The 20,171-nt window shown below is 41.4% G+C and overlaps 1 protein-coding gene across 7 annotated transcripts in view; it reads right to left on the reverse strand.

The window, feature by feature from the left end:
* SEC22A (SEC22 homolog A, vesicle trafficking protein) overlaps positions 1–20,171 on the reverse strand; it is a 46,857-nt gene that overhangs the window by 5,536 nt on the left and 21,150 nt on the right. For 3 of the 7 annotated variants that reach the window (XM_039495154.1, XM_039495156.1, XM_039495155.1), the window contains exons 6-7: positions 18,608–18,673; positions 5,992–6,901 (exon numbers count right to left, since the gene is read on the reverse strand). In XM_039495154.1, the coding sequence (XP_039351088.1) occupies positions 6,701–6,901; positions 18,608–18,673 (267 nt within the window). In that variant the 3' untranslated portion in view covers positions 5,992–6,700. Of the gene's footprint in view, positions 1–1,231; positions 3,055–5,194; positions 5,280–5,991; positions 6,902–18,607; positions 18,674–20,171 lie in introns of those variants that run through there. The other 4 variants (XM_039495160.1, XM_039495157.1, XM_039495159.1 and 1 more) reach the window with 3 other exon arrangements.

Below are 20,171 nucleotides of genomic sequence, written 5' to 3' on the forward strand. Positions count from 1 at the left end.
AGGTTATCTACTGTGAGACTATTTAAGCACAGATCTGTTAGCACTTATTTGTACTATGAACATTCCACTATATGTGTGTGCTGTGTATTGAGGAACCACCTAAGGTAAATTTGAGCCAATATCAGAAAGCCTGGTTATATCTGGCATATTTAAATAGATGGGCTAATAACTCATCTTACTTTCAGAGGGGTAGCCGTGTTAGTCTGGTTCTGTAGAAGCAGCAAAGAATCCTGTGGCACCTTATAGACTAACAGATGTTTTGCAGCATGAGCTTTCGTGGGTGAATACCCACTTCTTCGGATGCAAGCAGTGGCAAAACATCTGTTAGTCTATAAGGTGCCACAGGATTCTTTGCTGCTTCATCTTACTTTGAAATAGCTACTCTACCTACAATGCTACTGTTTTGCTGCACATGGTTTATTTGCTACTACATTCAAAGTTAGCTTGTGTGATGGCCAATGCAATTTTAAGAGCAGACCTGTTAGCATGCCTAGGCATTAGAAGGATGAGGCACTTCTGTATAGGGGTTCAAGCTATACCTCCTAGAACTGAGAGCAAGGTTGACGTAAATGCCACATTCTGTTACAATGCAACTCCCCAGGACAATTGGAAGGGGACCCAGTTCTTGTCAAAATAACACCTCATAGCTAGATTCACAAAGAGATTTAAGCAACATTTAGGCACCACTGCTGTCCATGTCTGTATTGCTGCTAGTAGGCATGAGCCAAGCCACGTAAGTGCTGATGCTGCCCCACAGCTAATGAGCTTTTTCACTTTGAATAATTAAGTATTTACTGGAGCAAGGCCTTGAACCTGAGGCTGTCTACACCACTATTTGTGTTGGTGTAACTCACACCCGAGCCGGTGTGGACAGCGCTACGTCACCAGGAAAGCATCTCCAGCCCCTGCCAGTGGGAGTCGTTAAGCTGACCGGAGAGCTCTCTCCCGGCAGTTCAGAGTGGCTACATAAGAGAGCTTACCATGTAGCCAGGCCCTATCGCTCCCTGTGCATGGTGTGGGGGAACCTGGTGATTTCAGCTTGGTGTCAGGGCCCCTAGGACTTAGGTACAGCAACCTTGGAGTTCATAATATGTCTCAAAATATTAAATAAGCTGATTTACAGGTATAATTTTTCAAGCACTAACTGGTCAGGCCCAAGTATTACCAAAAAAGGAGCATTGATTTAGATTAAGCACCTAACATATCATAGATAGTGGGGGGGGGGGGGGGGTTTACTGAGTTGACTCTTTGTTCAGAGAAAACAAGGACAATTAAAAATTAATAAAAACCATTATGAATAAATTAAAATCACCTCTATTTCCTTTTGGTTATAGAATTCCTCCTATTGCCCTGCCAGAGTAAAGATATCTGGAATCTTGTATTCTTTGTAGTGGGGGGGGGGAGGGGAGGAAGGATGCGTTAGACTAGAAACCTACAATCAGTACTGTACTTGGTACATCTCCCCAGAATCTGAATTTCCCCTTTTTTTAGTCTCAGAGGTGTACAATATTGCCATCTGCTGGAAACAAACTACTTTATACTTCAGGCAATCCACTATGTTAACACCACTTTTCTTTAAACAACCAAAACCAAACATAGCATCATAAAACTCAGAGATGGGAGAGATGCAGGGACTAGATCTAATCCAACAGCCTGGCAGAATTTCCTAAGGAGAGGGCATGCCGTATCCAATATTTACCTGCTTCTATAATTTCTCTCACCTAAAGTGACCAAAAGCAACTGAAGGAAACCAAAAAACTCATCTCACTTTTTTCTAGCCAACTCATTAGACAAGAGTCAGTTTTTTTGTAACGTGAACAATTCGTAGCTCGGTTGTGATGACTTAATTCCCTGCTCAGCTCGCATGTTTCATCTTTAAAGTGATTTCTGTATTTGTACATTAATTCACAGATGAGCAGAGCTAGAAAAAGTCCAGTTAGACCCCAAATTCCAAGATAATCTTCCTGCCATGCATGACTCTTCCCTTTTGTCTACGTACCAGTGTGTTTTGTCCTGCCTAATGTTTGTAGGCCAAGAAACAGAGCTTCCACCACTTCTCCTGGAAGGACATTCTCCAGCCTAACCCATCTCATTGTCAGGAAGTTTTTCCTTGTCTTAATTTTGTCCCATCATGAGTAATTATATCCTCTCAACATATTATCCAATCTGTCTTACACTTAGCAATGGGGTCAATGGAGCTGCGTAAGTGAGGAATACAATTTCATGTGTAAAACCCCTGTAAAATCACTTAGAAATGCCAACGTTTACAGATTTTTTTTTGTCCTGGTTCTGCAGATGGATCCACACAAGCAGACCCATATTGAAATTACTGGGGATTCTAGAAGCAGATTCCTGTGCCCTTATGGATCTAATTGCAGGATCAGAGTACAACTGGGGCTTTCTTCCACCAGCACTTTAAAAAAAAAAAAAAAGTAAAATGCCTCTGCAACACTTTCAATTATGCAAAACCACTAATACTACAAGCATTCACACAACATGCATTTTTACAGTGGGTGGCTGATGCACATAGCTTTCCTGCTGTTACTGTCTTGCCAAGTGCCAAGCCCAACGAGCATATCCTTAGTGTTTGTAAATGGTAATGCATTTCTACTTATTACTTAATCTGGGATTCAAAAAAGCAATTCATGTGGTGGGGTGTGTGTGTGAGAACCTTAAACAGGTGTCATTGCTTCTTTGCTAAAGAAACTACTAATTATTAAAGATATGGCAATGAGTGTTGAATAACCTCACCATTTAAAAAAAAACTGACAGACTTTAAAACAATAGTGTTCTACCTCCAGTCAGCCATCTGATGCAGAGAAAATGAGTTCTTTAGGACAAAAAAGTGATTGGCTTGAACCTGCTACATTACCAACTACATACGCAAACTACCAAAGAAAAGTCCAAACCCAAAAACTGTATTTTCCGAAAGACTTTGATATTATTCTACATTTTAAAATACACCTTTAGGTAGTTAACCCACCAAAGATTGCTAGAAAAAACACAAAACAGAGAGGGCTGGTTACCGTTCAGTGCCTGGGAGAAGGTTGGTTGCTGGAGAGAAAAGAAAAAACAAACAAAAATGCTAACCGGCTGAAGAGGAGATTCTTAAAAGTTTCACAGTTCTACTCAGGTATTTAAAAAATAAATGAAAAACAGACCACACAATACCATGAAAGGCGTCAGGATTTTTAGGTCAGAAAACACACAGGGAAACAACAAAAACAACACAGTGTGTGTTTTAAAAAGCTATAGTGAGGCACGGGAACATTCCTAATTAATCAAATTTGAACAGACTCATGTTTTTACATATGCTGGATCCAGTCTGCCTCAGAGCTTAACCTCCAATAGGATGCTGAGTGGCCTCAGCTTCCACTGATGTCCCACTGAATGCACCCAGCTCCTATCAGAACCAGGCACTTTTCCTTGCGCAACTCCAGTTCTAATCAGACTTGGAGTGTAACCAGTACAGAATCTGTCCTCATGAACCTGATTCAACATCTAGTGAAGGCAATGGAAAGTCTCCTGTTGACTTCGGTGAGTATTGGATGAGGTCCAGTGGGCACAATCCTGGCTGCACTAAGTCAAGGGAAATTTTGCCATTGACTTCAGTGGGTCAGGATTTCACCCCATAACGGGACACAAAGGGTGCATTTTTCCAAACCCCTGCACAGAAAAAGTTTAAATATTCTAACTACCCACATGAAGTTTGTGCACAAAAACAGCTCTGAACATCTTCTAATATGTATTACTAGCTTCCACGTTCAGTAGTGAATTTGTGAGGAACTGTCAGCTGGAGAGCAGACATTATCTCTTCACTGTAAATTGTGATTTTTCTCAGCAAGCGAGTTAAATCTGTCTGACAGTTATATTTTTTCATTACATCTGTTAAATCAGCAGTTTGTTTAATGCCACTAGTAATAGTAATGCAATAATGGCTCTAAGTGTTACAACAAGGGAACGAATCCTTTGAAAAGCAGGGGTAAGGGAAGATGATTAAAAGGAAAAACAGACTTCTCAGACGGATACATCAGCAGCCACTGACAGGGCAGAAAAGCTACATCTGCATAAGGTCACAAGACTGGAACGAAGAGGTACTTCAGTGTACATTCCTAGTAGCAGCTATAGTACTACACCTGAGGTGAAATGAATAGTGGTAAAAGAACTATTTTAGACCTTCCAACAGAGCAGGTTTATAATGCTAATTGTTTAGTTTCCTGACTGTCATAATGATAATAAGCTAAAAGCATTATCTTTGCAAACAATTTAACTCATTAACTACAGAAGTTACAAATACCAAGCCCAATCCTGCAACCCGTGTTCTCGTAAGTATTTAGAACACATGCTAGTATTCCCATTGACTTCCACTGGGCTGCTTCCATAAGTAACCCTTACAATTACTTCTTCATTATCTCTTTTTTTCCTAACAAGAAGCAACTCCTTGGTCCAATTTCCTCTGAGTGAAATTCACGCAAGACCTAAGCACCATTAAAGTCATTAGAATGTCGCTTAAGGGGGACCTGCACTCATTCAAGTCAATGGAAGGTTTTCTATTGACTTCGCTGGAAGTCGGATTGGGTCCTAAATATATCAGCATAACAAATTAACGTTCCTGAGTGATTTTTGCCTTTTTTTTTTTAAAGCAAAAAACCCCCCCAAACTAAAAAAACTCAGAATTTTTGGCTCAAAGGAGTGTGTTGAAAAGACAAAAGCTTTAGTTTGTACTAAATACACAATATCCATATTTCAAACCCCAAGTTTAATATAGTGAAAGATTTATTTTTGTGTTTTCAGGTGTTCTGATTTCAAAAGGCTGCACTGTAATCTAATGCAATGTGTGTTGTCTGGCAGGGGGTAGTCTGAGCTGTTTAAAACTAAGGGTTTAACTAAGATTATTGAAATCCTTGTATTCCTGCAGATACGCCTCTTACACTCTGTTTAAATTTCAAATCCTCCTCCTTCCTTCCCTTCCCCCACTGCCCCAAAATACCAACAAAAATGTCACAATGGGAACATACAAGACCAGACAAATGCATCCCCATTCTATTTGCTGGATGAATGAAAAAAAAAAAGAAAAAGGTTCAGTGGCAAAGCACACCTATCTTAGCTACGACATGCACCAAGATATTTTCAAACTCTTAATTACGTAGGTCTTAGAGACATTATAATAAAGAGTGCATCAAAAAATACATACCACTGCTGTTCATTTAGGACTGATTCTATTTTCTGTAAATTATCTTGGTCTTGGGCACCTGGATCTCCTTGAGTAAGGTCACTTCCTTTAAAAAAAATAATAGTTGTTCCCAGTCTAGGTATTACTTCCCTGCTATCAGCTTGAGTGCCAATAAATTACTGAAGAGAACATTTTAGGTGGGGACGGCCTACAGCGATTTGATGAGTAACATTTCATAGTAAAGCAGAACCGCACTAATCACCAAGCCTAGTAATGCTCACAAGCAATGTGGAAGCCTTCCTGCTACTAAAACTTTTCTGAATGCTTTAGTTATGTCCCATATTACTACACCTCACTACTTGAGCAAACTATATTAAAACTATAGTGTACTAGAAAGCCCTTGAAATAATTAACACAAAATATGATTGTTAAAAGAAACAGAATGCAATGTAATAGCCTTGATTGTTCATCTGCTAATTAATTCACAAACTCTGACTTTACATAGATGTCCTAGCCACTACTACAAATGAGTGAGGTTCCACTCCAATTCAGTGAAATGTAAATCTACCAAACCAACAAAATCCCTGGCTCCAAAAAGGATTTTTTTTAAACTGAACTCAGTTTATGATTGATGGAAATAAACTCACCACCAGTTGCCTATATGCTAAATTAGGTTTTGGCTATTAATCCAGCTCATAAAATGTATAGCGAGACAAGCAATAGCTCAAACAGGTTGCAAATCAGTCTGTTTACCCACCTGGCAACTTCTTTTCAAACTTCTAGTGTTCAAATAGAAGAGAGCAAAGAGAGCCAAGAGACAGAATTGTAGGTTATTTACTTAAATAAAACTTGTCCATAAAGGTCACTTTCAAAAGATCATTTAAAAACAAATTATACAGAGAAAAATATTTACCAAGCTTTATAGTTAACTCAGCACTAGATGGAAGGCCACTGGGACCAAGGAGCTAATCCCCATAAACAGATGGTTTCCAGGTTAGGCTTTAATTAAGAAAACACATACACACATTCCATTAAATTTAATGTGCAATCCAATAGGCTCACATTTAGTAACTCTCTCGTTCCAAATATAGTCTGCTAATATGCAATAGCATCTTAGCCTATACTACTGCCTCACAAAGGCAAAACTGATTTTGGAATTGGAGCACTCACTTGATATGCAGAACATGCCCTGTATATATATATATATATTTTTTTTTTCCATTATCATACTTTTGAAGGAGGCTTTTTCCTGCTATCAGTCAAGTCCTCCAAACTTTTATTTGTCCTCAAGGGACAATGCTCTGCATGGATAGGACCCATTTTCCTCCACTAATCCTGTAGTGTGTGTGTCTTCAGTCTTCAAGGAGAAGGCTAAGGTCTCAAGTCACAAACGTCCACAGGCATCTTACGGTGATCTTTTAAAACAACAAAACAAAACACAACTTCTTCTTTTGGAGAAAAGCTTTTCATTCCTGAGAGGGAACCATGGGTGGACTGAGACTGCCTTGGGAGGTCCCAGGACTTGGGTCAGACATTGTAATCTGGGGATTTCCCTTGTGGTTGTCTTAGCCATATCTGTAATGCTGAAAATGCTCCCACTGTCACGTGGAAGAAGAGCTGCCAGAGATTACGCAGTTCGTACAGATACATGTTACATAGGCAGATTAAACCAAAAGTCAGGAAGGATTTGACGTTCCGCCAGCCTGTGCAGTATAAAAATAAATAACACTGCAAAGAAGAAAATACAAAGACTGATTAGTGCACTGAAAATTACTTCTGCTAACAAATCACACTGAACTAGTGCGTAGATACAGAAATGAACCATGTAGAACTGTGTTGTTTTTTTAATTAAGTAGGTAAATGTGGTACTAAGTTAAGTGAAGTAAGTGGGCTTTCAGGAGTGAACAGTGCTCAGCATCAGAACAAGTTAAATTTTGTTTCCATTATTCTCGCTTCAAGGAAGATTTCTTCATCATATTTGCTCATTAGCAATAACGAAAGTGGCAATAGAAACAAATGTTTTGGCTTGTCTATGCCACTCAGGCAATGCACAAAAAACAGAAGCCTCCTTAAGTCCCCTGCTGGATGGAATCCCTCAGCATTGGGGAGTTAATATGGGTGTGAAGCTGGTAGACTGTCCCCTTGGTCTCACTCCTTGTAGTCACTAGCATAGGGAGTCAGGAGACGCCCCAGCTATTGCTAGCTGGCACAAGTTAGAATAGATCTTGGGCTGCTTAACCTGCAGTGGGATAGGAGCCAGAAAATCAGGGAGCTGTAAATAGCCCCCATGCGCTACTTTACCCAGCACATGGAGTTTCCCTTTGTACACACCCCAATCCTTAAAAGGTGGTAGGATTACTGTGGAGAGTCAAATGCATATTTGCATTCTGGTTTCACAACTGTAAGGCCTGGTCTATACTTGGGGGGGCGGGGAGGGTGTCGATGTAAGATATGCAACTTCAGCTACAGGAAAGAAAAAAACAGGCGGCCAGAGGAGGGAGCGAGCGGGGAAGCTGCCGCCTCCCCGCCCGGCCACCCGGAATGCAGGGGCTTTAGGAGCTGCAGGGCCCTGGGCGAAGGGGGCCCCAGGACCCTGGCCTGCAGCTCTAAAGCCCCTTTCAGAATGTGGCCCTGAGTCCCCCAGCGGCCAGAAAGAAGCGGCGTTTTCCCCTTCAAAGCCAGCTGGAGAGAAGTGGCGCTTTGAAGGGGAAAGCGCCGCTTCTCTCCAGTGGCTCCCAGCATGGCGGCCCCTGCTCCTCCTGAGTCACCCGGCCCGTGCTCGCAGGGCCACATTCTGAAAGGGGCTTTAGGGCTGCAGACCGGGGCCCCCTTAGCCCAGGGCCCTGCAGTCCCTAAAGCCCTTGTGTTCTGGGTGGCCCTGCCTGCCCCCCCCGGGGGGGGGGGGGAGGTCCCAAAATCACGGCCATGGAGACCGTGCTGCACTGACCCACCTGCACACAGCTGCCCTTGCACCAAACAGGAGCTGCCCGAGGTAAGTTCTCTGCACCTCCTGCCTGCCCCAGCCCTGAGCCTTCTCCCACACCCACACCCTGAGCACCCTCCTGCACCCTAACTCCCTCCCGGACCCTGCACCCCACCCTAACCCTAACCCAGACCTTCGAATCACTGTACCACAAAGTGTTAAACCAAGATGTTCAGCAATAATGAAGCATATTCAATCACATTGCTCTCACTAAAAAAATTTTTTTTTATGAGCGCAGAAAGGTTTTTTTGGTACCGTTAATAAAATGAAATAATATTTTAAAAATATTTTTTATCTTTATCTCATCCTTTTTTCATTTCTATTTTTTGTATATGTTTTATAATGTACATAATATTTTAGTATAGTAGTACAATTTATACATAAATAAATTTGGGGGTGCGTGCTCAAAAATTTTTTTACTGATAGGGGTGCGCGATGAAAAAAGGTTGGAGACCACTGCTCTAGATCAATATCAAGCCATGGATCCAGTGGTCAAGATTGATGTTGATCTAAGAGGTTTTTCTTTAGAAAGAATCCCTAGAAAATATTCTTCTTTGGAAAGAATTGTTTTTAAAAAAGCTTTATGCTACTTGTTGACCATTTGCATTTCTCGCATCTGGTACAAAAAAAGACTTGTCATATGCACTTTTATTTCTAGAGCGACAAGGTGAGTGAGGCAATATCTTTTATTGGACCAACTTCCGTTGGTGAGAGAGACAGCGTTCGCGCTATACAGAGCTCTTTCTTGGGTCTGGGAAAGGAACTCGGAGTGTCACAGCTAAATACAAGGTCGAACACACAGTTTATCATAAGTAGTTAGCACATATTCTAAGGGACCTTTTAAAGTGAAGTGGCCCACGAACTCCCCTGTAATTATAGGACAAAAATGGGGGTTAGTGGGTTACACATTGTTGTAATAAGCCATAAAGCCAGTGTCTTTATTAAGACCATGATTTCAGTGTCTACCAAAGTGTAGTGTAACACTTATGAATTTAAACTCCCAGGCTCGTCTTTTGAAAGTGTTGTGCAGCTTTCCTTTGAGGATGAGGACTCATAGGTCAGATACAGGGTGATCGTTTTGTGAAACGTGTTCACTCAAAGGTGATACGGTGTTTTTGTCTTTTATCATCGTCCTGTGTGAGTTTATTTGAAAGTGTAGTGATTGTCTGGTTTCACCCACACAATTGTTATTGGGGCATTTAGTGCACTGGATGAGGTACGCCACATGTTGTGATAGGCATGCGTAGAACCCATGGATCTTGAAAGGTGTGTTGTAAAGGGTGTGTTGTGGAGGGTGTAGCAGCGGAGATATGTCTGCAGATTTTGCATATGTTGTTCTGGCAGAGCCTGGTGTGGCTTTGAGATGGTGTCCTGGTCTGTGGGGAGCTTGCTTTTGATGAGGAGCTAGGAGAGGTTGGCGGGTTGTTTGAAGAACAGAAATAAATCCCCTCCAACCACACACCCATAGCTGTCACCATCCCCCAACAATGGAACCCACATGGCGTATCAAACAACTACTCTATGGGGACCCCATCCTGAAAGAAATCTTTCCTGAATCCCCGTCTTCTGGTCTTGTCTCTCTCACCAATAGAAGATGGTCCAAAAAAAGATATTACCTCACCCACCTTGTCTCTCTAATATCCTGGGACCGACATGGCTACAACTAAACCGCATACTTTTATTTCTACTGATTTTCACAAAATCACAGAACTGGAAGGGACCTCGAGAGGTCATCTAGTCCAGTCCCCTACACTCATGGCAGGTCTAATTATCTATACCATTCCAGACAGGTGTTTGTCTAACCTACTCTTAAAAATCTCCAGTGATGGAGATTCCACAACCTCCCTAGGCAATTTATTCCAGTACTTAATCACCCTGACAGGAAGTTTTTCCTAATGGCCAACCTAAACCTCCCTTGCTGCAATTTAAGCCCGTTGCTTCTTGTCCTATCCTCAGAGGTTAAGAAAAACAATTTCCTCCTCCTTGTAACAACCTTTTACATACTTGTTATGTCCCCTCTCAGTCTTCTCTTTCCCAGACTAAACAACCCAATTTTTTCAATCTTCCCTCATAGGTCATGTTTTCTAGACCTTTAATCATTTTTGTTGCTCTTCCCTGGACTCTTTCCAATTTGTCCACATCCTTCCTGAAATGTGGCCCCCAGAACTGGACTCAATACTCTAGCTGAGGCCTAATCAGAGCAGAGTAGAGCTTACAACACTCCTACTAGTACATCCCAGAATGATGTTCACTTTTTTTGCAACAGTGTTACATTGTTGACTCATATTTAGCTTGTGGTCCACTATGACCCACAGATCCCTTTCCGCAGTCATTTGCCATTTTGTATGTGTGCAACTGATTGTTCCTTCCTAAATGGAGTACTTCGCATTTGTCCTTATTGAATTTCATCCTATTTATTTCAGACCATTTCTCCAGTTTGTCCAGATCATTTTGAATTTTAATCCTATCCTCCAAAACGCTTGCAACCCCTCCCAGCTTGGTATCGTCCACAAACTTTATAAGTGTACTCTGTGCCATAATCTAAATAATTAAAGATATTGAACAGAACTGGGCCCAGAACTGATCCCTGCAGGATCCCGCTTGTTATGCCCTTCCAGCCTGATAACTGAAAACTACTCTCTGGGAACGGTTTTCTAGCCAGTTTTGCACCCACCTTATAGTAGCTCCATCTAGGTTGCATTTCCGTAGTTTGTTTATGAGAAGGTCATGCAAGACAGTATCAAAAGCTTTACTAAAGTCAATATACCACGTCTACTGCTTCCCCCCATCCACAAGGGTTCTTACCCTGTCAAAGAATGCTCTCAGGTTGGTTTGATCCAAATTGTTTTTACAAATCCATGCTGACTGTCACTTATCACCTTCTAGATATTTGCAAATGGATTGCTTAATTATTTGCTCCATTATCTTTCCAGGTATAGAAGTTAAGCTGTTTGATCTGTAATTTCCTGGGCTGTCCTTATTTCCCTTTTTATAGATGGGCATTATATTTGCCCTTTTCCAGTCTTCTGGAATCTCTCCTGTCTTCCATGACTTCTCAAAGATAATTGCTAATGGCTCAGATATATCCTTAGTCAGCTCCCTGAGTATTCTAGGATGCATTTCATCAGGCCCTGGTGACTTGAAGGCATCTAATATGTCAAAGTAATTTTTAACTTGTTCTTTCCCTATTTTAGCCTCTTCCGATCCTACCTCATTTTCACTGGTATTCACTATGTTAGACATCCAATCACCACCAAGCTCCTTGGTGAAAACTGAAACAAAGCAGTCGTTAAAGCACCTCGCCATTTCCACATTTTCTGTTATTATTTTTCCCCCTTCATGGAGTAATGGGCCTATCCTGTCCTTGGTCTTCCTCTGGCTTCTAATGTATTTGTAGAATGTTTTCTTGTTACCCTTTATGTCTCTGCCTAGTTTGATCTTGTTTTGAGCTTTGGCCTTTCTAATTTTGTCCCTACCTACTTGTGTTGTTTGTTCACATCAATCCTTTGTAATTTGACCTAGTTTCCACTTTTTGTAGGACTCTCTTTTTAATTTTTAGATCGCTGAAGATCTCCAGGGTAAGCCAAGGTGGTCTCTTATCATACTTCCTATCTTTCCTATGCAGAGAGAATGTTTCCTCTTGTGCCCTTAATAATGTCTCTTTGAAAAACTGCCAACTGTCTTCTATTGTTTTCACTTTCCGTTCTCCTGTACTAGGAGAACTTTGGTTGCAAACATGTGCAAGAGGATGTTTTGTAAAAAGCCTATTTGTACAATACCTAAATTTTGGATAATTTTACCATGTTTAGTTCTTTCTTTAAAAGGTACATTCCCATAGGTACTATTTTCATTCACTCTATTCTCCGAAATACACTCAGCTTGTGGCCAAACTTTTTTTTTCTCTATTTCTTTTCTCCATTTCCATTTGCCATTTGCCCTGCCTTCGGGATTTCTACAGTACTCACCATCACAATAATTTAGCACTATTCTCTGCCTTAATTGTCATTAGTATTACAATACTGACAGACGGATAGTGGTAGTGTTTATTTTTTAAGTTTCACCAAAGAAAGTCAGGAATTGCATGATTGCTTCTGGATAATACAATTTACTGGGTTATTTTTTATTCTGTTGGATATTTTACTAACGTGTTGCTTTATCTTTGAGTATGTCTATACTACCCGCCGGATCGGCGGGCAGTGATTGATCCAGCAGGGGTCAATTTATCGTGACTAGTCTAGACACAATAAATTGACCCCCCCCGAGCGCTCTCCCGTCGACTTCTGTACTCCACCGGTGCGAGAGGCGTAGGTAGAGTCGACGGGGGAGCGGGAGCAGTCGACTCATCACAGTGAAGCCACCACGGTGAGTAGATCTAAGTTCGTCTAAGAGCTATGTTGTTCACATAGCTGAAGTTGCGTAATTTAGCTCAATCTCCCCCCTCCTTCCCCCAGTGTAGACCAGGCCTTATAGTGCCCATCACCATAGTGTCTGGGCCCCTTTATTAAGACATTTGTTTATCCTCCCTATGAAACAGAACAAAAATACTCCCAGGGGCGGCTCTAGCTTTTTTGCTGCCCCAAGCACGGATGGCAGGCTGCCTTTGGCGGCTTGCCTGCGGGAGGTCCGCCGCTCCTGCAGATTCGGCGTGCCCGCTGCTGAATTGCCACTGAATCCGCGGGACTGGCGGACCTCCCACAGGCAAGCCGCCAAAGGCAGCCTGCCTGCCGCCCTTGCAGGGACCAGCAGGCCCCCCCCCCAGGCACACGCTTGGAGCACTGGTGCCTGGAGCTGCCGCTGAATACTCCAAAGTAAAACTAGGATCAAGAGAACAGCTTGGCTTCCTCTGAACATGTGGAGAATCTTCAAGTACAGCACCTAATGTCTATTTTTGGGGAGGGTTCTAAAAGTTATACTTAAGACAATTAACATGTACCTGTAAATCAGCAATTAGAATCGAACTCGTTTCGTGAAATCACCTCGCCATGTGATAAAATCTGAAGAGCTGAGTGTGACAGCTTCAAAGAACAGAATAAGCCATCAGGATGTGCTTCTCTCAAATGATCAAGGAAAACAAAGGGTTTAAAAATAGGATGACAAATGTAGTAACTATATTTAATAATGTAAGTGTGCTTTTTGATCAAGGCTCCATAAACTTGGAGGCTTTTACTCAAGTTTCGTTCCCTTGCTGTATGTGCAGAGCTGAATTTTTCAGCAATCCCTTTCCTACTTTGAGATGGGGAGACATTTGCCCCTTACAAAACAACAGCAGTCAAAAGGCCAAGGCACTGTAATTTTAACATGTCACTCTAACAAGCAATGTAATGAAACTTGTGTGTTGGTGCGTTTTAAGGGAACTGTTTTGCATGTCAATTACAGAATGTGCTCTTGTGAGAAGGCTTCCCTATGTTACTTCAGAGAAAGAAAGCTTTTATACCTATTAAGAAATGGCTTGAGGTCAGTTCTTGAGACTTGTAGTTGGGGGAAACAGACTTCAAAGGCAGCTACAAGATTGTGGAGCGAGCCAGAAAAATGCAAAGCAGACCAGATAACATTTCAGATACTAGGTTTAATTTTCCATTATTGGGATAGAAACTTTTGGTTTTCTTGGCTGTATTATTGATTCCCTAACCCCTCAGTTACTTTTCTTTCTGAATATTACAGTGCTTCTGCTTCATCAAAGTTGCAGCACTGAGGGACAAACTAAAGATTTTTTTAGTCTGGCTGGAGCTCGGAAATCAGAGTCAAATCTTGGATTCATGAGCAACCTGGATTCAGGAAAATGAAAAATAGAAGTTTTTTCTTGGAAATGCATATCTGAGGATAGACATATACAATGTCAAATGTGCCTCAAAATCAGAATTAATATGCAAATAGTTCACGGATACTTCTTGACCAAACTATATATGTGAGTTTTACGTTATTGGATTTGCATTTAAAGAACGAACAGAAATGCTGATCACACCTGCTTGAGGAGTTGGAGATTTTAAAGAACATGTGGTAAAGACTGCCAGGGAGAGACCCTTCATACTAAGGCTGAAACAGCTGATTCTGAAGTTGTTTTAGGGTCCTGTTTTTTTCCTTCATCTGCTTAAAAACTACTCCGAGCTACTGCATTTTGTTTTTAAGTTTGATCCATCCTCTATATTATTATTCTGAGTCTTGGTTTACCAGTCAATGATACCTATATGTTGCTGATATCTATTACAAGGCTGAAGAATTTTGTTTTGCATGGCTGAATTCTACTTGGACTCTTGGTATTTAGGATTACATAACTAGAATTCTAGATCTAGCGGGAGCAGCTGCATTTCAAACCCAGAGATTGGACACAGATACAGAGCCACACTGCATTTATTCTTTGCTAAGCGATAGTAAAGTATAATATTTCTGGTAGCACAGTGATTAGTTTAAAATGTTGGACTAAAAATTTCTATTCCCTTTAGGTCCAATTTTTGTCTTGTACAACTTGACTGTAACCATTTTCTTGTAAATTAATAAACTGCATTTTTTCTAAAGTATTAACTGAACAAAATGTAAAACATTCGGTCAATCCTGTGGCTGAACAGCAATGCAATGCGCTTTCTTGCAACATCTAGACCAGGGATATCAAACTCAAATCACGAGGGCCACATGAGGACTAGTTCACTGGCCCGAGGACTGCATGACTGACAGCTTTTCATATAAAAATACAAAAGTCCCCCCACCCCACTCCACCCCTTCCATGAGGCCCTGCCCCTGCCACACACCTTCCCCAAAGTCACCACCCCAATTCCGCCCCCTCCCTGCCCCATTCCAACCCTTTCCCCAAATCCCTGCCCCTTCCTGTCTCTTTTCCGCCTCCTCCCCTGAGTGCAGCTCCCCGCTCCTCTGCACTCCCTCCTGGAAAGCGCTAAGCACCACCGGAAGCGCCTGGAAGTAGGCAGAGTGGGGATGCGGTGCGCTGGGGGGGGCGGCGGGTGAGGGAAGCTTGGCAGCCGCAGGAAATAACTCCGGGGGGTGGGGCAGGGAGCTTGGCGGGCCGCAAAAAATAACTCCGCGGGCAGCCGCGTGTTTCAGACCCCTGATCTAGACTTAGAAATAACTCCCATGCCAGGACAGTCTTAAACATGCCATGTCGTTGACACTGGATTTAGGGAGCAAAGAGGGCTAAGTGCATTTTGGTCAATGACACAGACGGATATAGGAGAGAAGACTTGGAAATTAAATTTAGACTACTAGGAAAAGGGTTATACATCCAGAGCTTCTGGGGTCACTTTCTCTGCAACATTTCCAGCTCCATCATGCAGAGGGTCAGCAAGTATGCTGGGGGCAGGGGCGGGACTCCACTGTTGCAATGCACAGATAAGAAGATTATGTAAAGAAGAGGGGGTTCAAATTTTGAGGTATTGGGAAATTTACGTGGGAAATTAATTGGGAAGGGCACCCTCTACAGAAGGGATCGGCTCCACCTTATCCAAAATGGAACCAGCCTGCTGGCATAGAAAAACAACAACGTTTGTGGGAAGATTATTTAAGGTAGGCACTGATGAAAAATCAACAGGTGCAGAAGAGCACTCAAGTTGTAAAAAGACATCTGCTAGAGAGATGTCACTAATACAGTAACTCCTCAATTAACGTCGTCCCAGTTAATGTTGTTACATTGCTGATCAATTAGAGAACATGCTCATTTAAAGTTGTGCAATGCTCCCTTATAACGTTGTTTGGCAGCCGTCTTCTTTGTCTGCTGCTTGCAGGAGTAGCAGCCCGTTGGAGCTAGCTGGTGGGGGCTTGGAACCAGGGTGGACCAGTAGCCCCCCTATCAGCTCCCCCAAGTTCCCTGTGTGGCAGCTGCCCAGCAGGCTATCAATTGCCAGGCAGTTCAGCTGTCCCTCCCACCACTGCCATGTGCTGCTCCTGCCCTCTGCCTTGGAGCTGCTCCCAGGAACCTCCTGCTTGCTGTGCAGGGGTGGGGAGAGAGAGAGAGAGAGAGAAGAGGGGTGCTAATGTCAGAGTGTCCCCCTCTGTCAGGGTTCCCCCACTCTGAACTCTGGGGTACAGATGTGGGGACCCGCATGAAAGACTCCCTAAGCTTATATTCTACCAGTTTAGGTTAAAACTTCTCCAAGGCACCAATTCCTTCCCTTGTCCTTGGATGGTATTGCTGCCACCACCAAGTGTTTTACACAAAAGTTCAGGAAAGGGTCACTTGGAATCCCTATTCCCGCAAAATATCCCCCCAAGCCATTCACCCCCTTTCCTGGGGAGGCTTGAGAATAATATACCAACTAATTGCCTTGGCAATGTGAGCACAGACCAGACCCTTTGTCTTCAGGACACTGAAATCAATCAAGTTCTTAAAAGAAGACTTTTATTATAATGAAAAAAGTAAAAGAATCACACCTGCAAAATCAGGATGGAAGGTAACTTTACAGGGTAATAAAAAGATTTAAAACACAGAGGATTCCTCTCTGGGCTCAGCTTCACAGTTACAAAAACGGGAATAAAACTACCTCTGTAGCATAGGAAAAATTCACAAGCAAAAACAAAAGATAACCTAACGCATTTCCTTTCCCTACTTACAATTTCTGTGGTTTTAGATGGATTATTCCAGGTATATTTTCAGGAGATGATGTACCTGTTTGGCTTTTCCCTCCATGCAGAGAGGGAACAACAAAAGAGAACAAACAAACAAATCCTTCCTCCACCCAGATTTGAAAGCATCATCTTTCCTCATTGGTCCTTCTGGTCAGGTACTAACCAGGTTATTTGAACTGTTTAACCCCTTACAAGTAAGGCAATTGAGTACAGCTGCCAAGGAGGGATCTTATGCTATTCTTCTCTCTATATTTATGACACCCTCCCCAGCCCCACTCCTTTACCCCATCTCCACAGGGGAGGAGGGACACAACAGGGCTCAGGACAGAGGGAGCTTGCTGGCAGCAGCTGCTGTCTCAGCTTACTTACCTACTTAAAAAGGCAGTGTATTTAGAGCGAGGTCAGCGTACTTAAGGGGGCAATGTGCGTCACACACACACACACAGTGTGTCTCTGTCTCTCTCTGCCATGCTGTTTCCCCTCCCTCCATTCGTGCTGCCTTGTAGAGTGTGAGGCTACATTAACAACATGTTAACCCATGAGGGCTCAGCCAAGTGCTAGATCATTTAGCAGTATGGCATTCCCTGGGAAATATCCTACCCTCTTCCACCCTCTGACTTCACCGCCTCCACCAAGCTTCACAATCATCATTGCTGTGTACAGTATTCGTTTGTTTAAAACATTACACACACACACACAGTCTTTTGTCTAGCAAAAAATTTCCCTGGAACCTAACCCCCCCATTTACATTAATTCTTATGGGGAAATTGGATTTGCTTAACATTGTTTCACTTAAAGTAGCATTTTTCAGGAATATAACTACAATGTTAAACAAGAGTTACTGTATGAAGGTTAATTGTGTCCTGTAAAAGGAAGGACAGAAACTACAGCTGAACTAGACAAGTGACAGGTTGAGATCACAGAGGTAAATTCTGGGCCAGTTAGACTGCTGCTGAAAGACACCTATGGAAGGGATTGGAGTTTACAGCAATTACGTACAAGTAAGCAATGTGATATAGCAGCAAAAGAGGGAGTGAGATTTCTGACTGAACGCACATTATGTTATGAAGCAGTGAGGTGATAATCCCAAAAATAGTGCATTTAGTTTTGGGCTCATCAATACCAGACAGATAAGCAACAATTAGCGAGAATTCAATGAACAGCCATAATGCTTATGAAGGGACTGTGACAATTGACTTATATGGAAAGACAGAGAGCTAATTATGTATAGTTTAGCTAAGCAACTAAGAAAGAAGAGGGATTTGCTAAAAATTTAACAATATATTAAGAGCACAAATATCAAAGAAGGAGGATTACTACTTAGTGGGATAGAAAGACTGTATAACGAGGAACAGTGAGATAACACCGAGGAGAGGAAAAGGAAGACTGCGTATCAGGGAAAACTTCCAGATGGTGAGATGTATTAGCCTGTGTAATAGTCATTTTGGAGAAGTGAAGGATTCCCTGTCCCTTGTGACATTTACAACTAACCTGGGACTAACACTGTAGGAACAAAACCTGTATTTGCCCAGGAAGATGGAAAAAAGGGACCTAAAATGTCAGTTTCATCTTTAACTTTTATGATTCTATGATGCTGAATCATACAGCAATCCTAATATCAGCCTCCGGAAGGAGACAAACACATCCCTATCTCTTGATAAACTAACTGGGAAAAGACAATCCCAGAAAACAATAGCCCAGAATCAAGGATACAGGCATCAACCTATGCTGTGATCTCTCATCACCACCAAAATAAGAGCAGAGGTTACTGTTAAAGTCAATCCATTCAAATATACACAATATTTAACAAAACTTGATATTTGTACACGACTAAATAATGCTTCTGAAGACTATTGCAATATGCAGCAGGAAGAATTTACCTGATACAAGCAGGCTGCTGTTCCAAGGAAAAAGGCAATGACATAACTGAAATCTTCACCCTCGTTCTGTGAAAAGAACAGCATATTTCAACAAAAGTAAATACCTAAGATATGCATGGTGTACACAAATAACTTCTAGCTCTAATTAAAAATAATCCAAATTTAGAATTACCTCCTGTACCAAAACTACAGTGGAGAAATTAGAAGGCACCACTTATTTCTCTCTCCACAGAATGAAGTTAGGAGGGTCCAAAATATCCTAATTATCCTTGCTTACTATTTCTATTCAGCACAGCACACACCTAATGTTAAGAGTCTCAAAAAAACCTAAGGGAGGCCCATCTGCAGCTTTGGGCACCTAGTTTCCCTAGACTAATTTGAAAATCCTAGTCTAAATGATGGGAACTAGAAGAAGTAACAATTTGTACAACTGTCTTAATATAACATCACAAAATGGAAACTGTGTAAACTGAAAAATACAAACTGTCCACTAGGGTGTGCTAAAATTCTATGTAGAAAACAATGCAGGCAAACATACATTAATAGAAGAAAGAACAAACAAAAGCATGACTATTTACTAGACAAAGATTATTCATAAACAGTTATATGGATAGCAAATTGAATTTCTTTTAAGCAGAACAATAAAAAATTTTAACTTAAAATTACAGATCTTCTCACTAAGTTGCTTTTCCTTAAACAGACTTATTTCTTCTAATATATTCAAACAGGTTTTAATATTTTCCATAAAGCTGAGCAGAATAAATTTACACTGTCAGTGATTATTCTAAACTGCATTTTCATGCTTTTCAAACAAACATCTGCCACAATCAGAAACTTTCCCATATGAACAAGGGCACTCATGCAATCTGTTTTTCATCAAGGAGAATTCCATTTCTAAAGGAAGCCGGTCCATTTGGAACGACAGCCCCTCTCTCTTGAAAACACGTTTAGCCTGAAGTTCTCTCATCTGTAGCTTTGGTTATAAAAAAAAAAATCTGTATTTCCGCACATAAAATTTATGTCCAGGAACAGAACTTCAACAGATTATAAAAAACTTTCACCTCACAGTCACAACAGAATCCAGTAAAGTAGTTTTGTAACCTCTAAATGAATTATTGATTAAAAAGGAAAGTATTCTAAATTCAGAAGGAACCTTTGTAATGGAAGGTTTTTGTTTTTTTTTCCTGGAGTTAAACTTCCATTTAACATTGTGTTCGGATGACTTCTGCCTTGACCTTCATAGATTTATTCCATGTTAATTTTAAGTTCCTCTTCATTTCACTTATTTTGGGTGGCTCCAAAATGCCAGGAATTAAATACTAAACACTATATTCCACCTGTAAATCACTATCCACCATCGAAAGAAACTGAATTGGCCACCACATTATTGTTTACATAGGTTAACTCTACACTGGAATATCCTTCTACAGCCGTGTTCCTTTAGAAACAGAATAAGTAACACAGATATTATACAATTAAAGAGGTGAAATTCTGTCCGCTATTTGTGCAACTCTGTACTGTAATTTATATTTATAAACCTAATGGCATGGCGATAAAGCATTCA

This window comes from Mauremys reevesii, linkage group 11 (genome assembly GCF_016161935.1).
Source record: "Mauremys reevesii isolate NIE-2019 linkage group 11, ASM1616193v1, whole genome shotgun sequence".
Taxonomy (NCBI): Eukaryota; Metazoa; Chordata; order Testudines; family Geoemydidae; genus Mauremys; species Mauremys reevesii.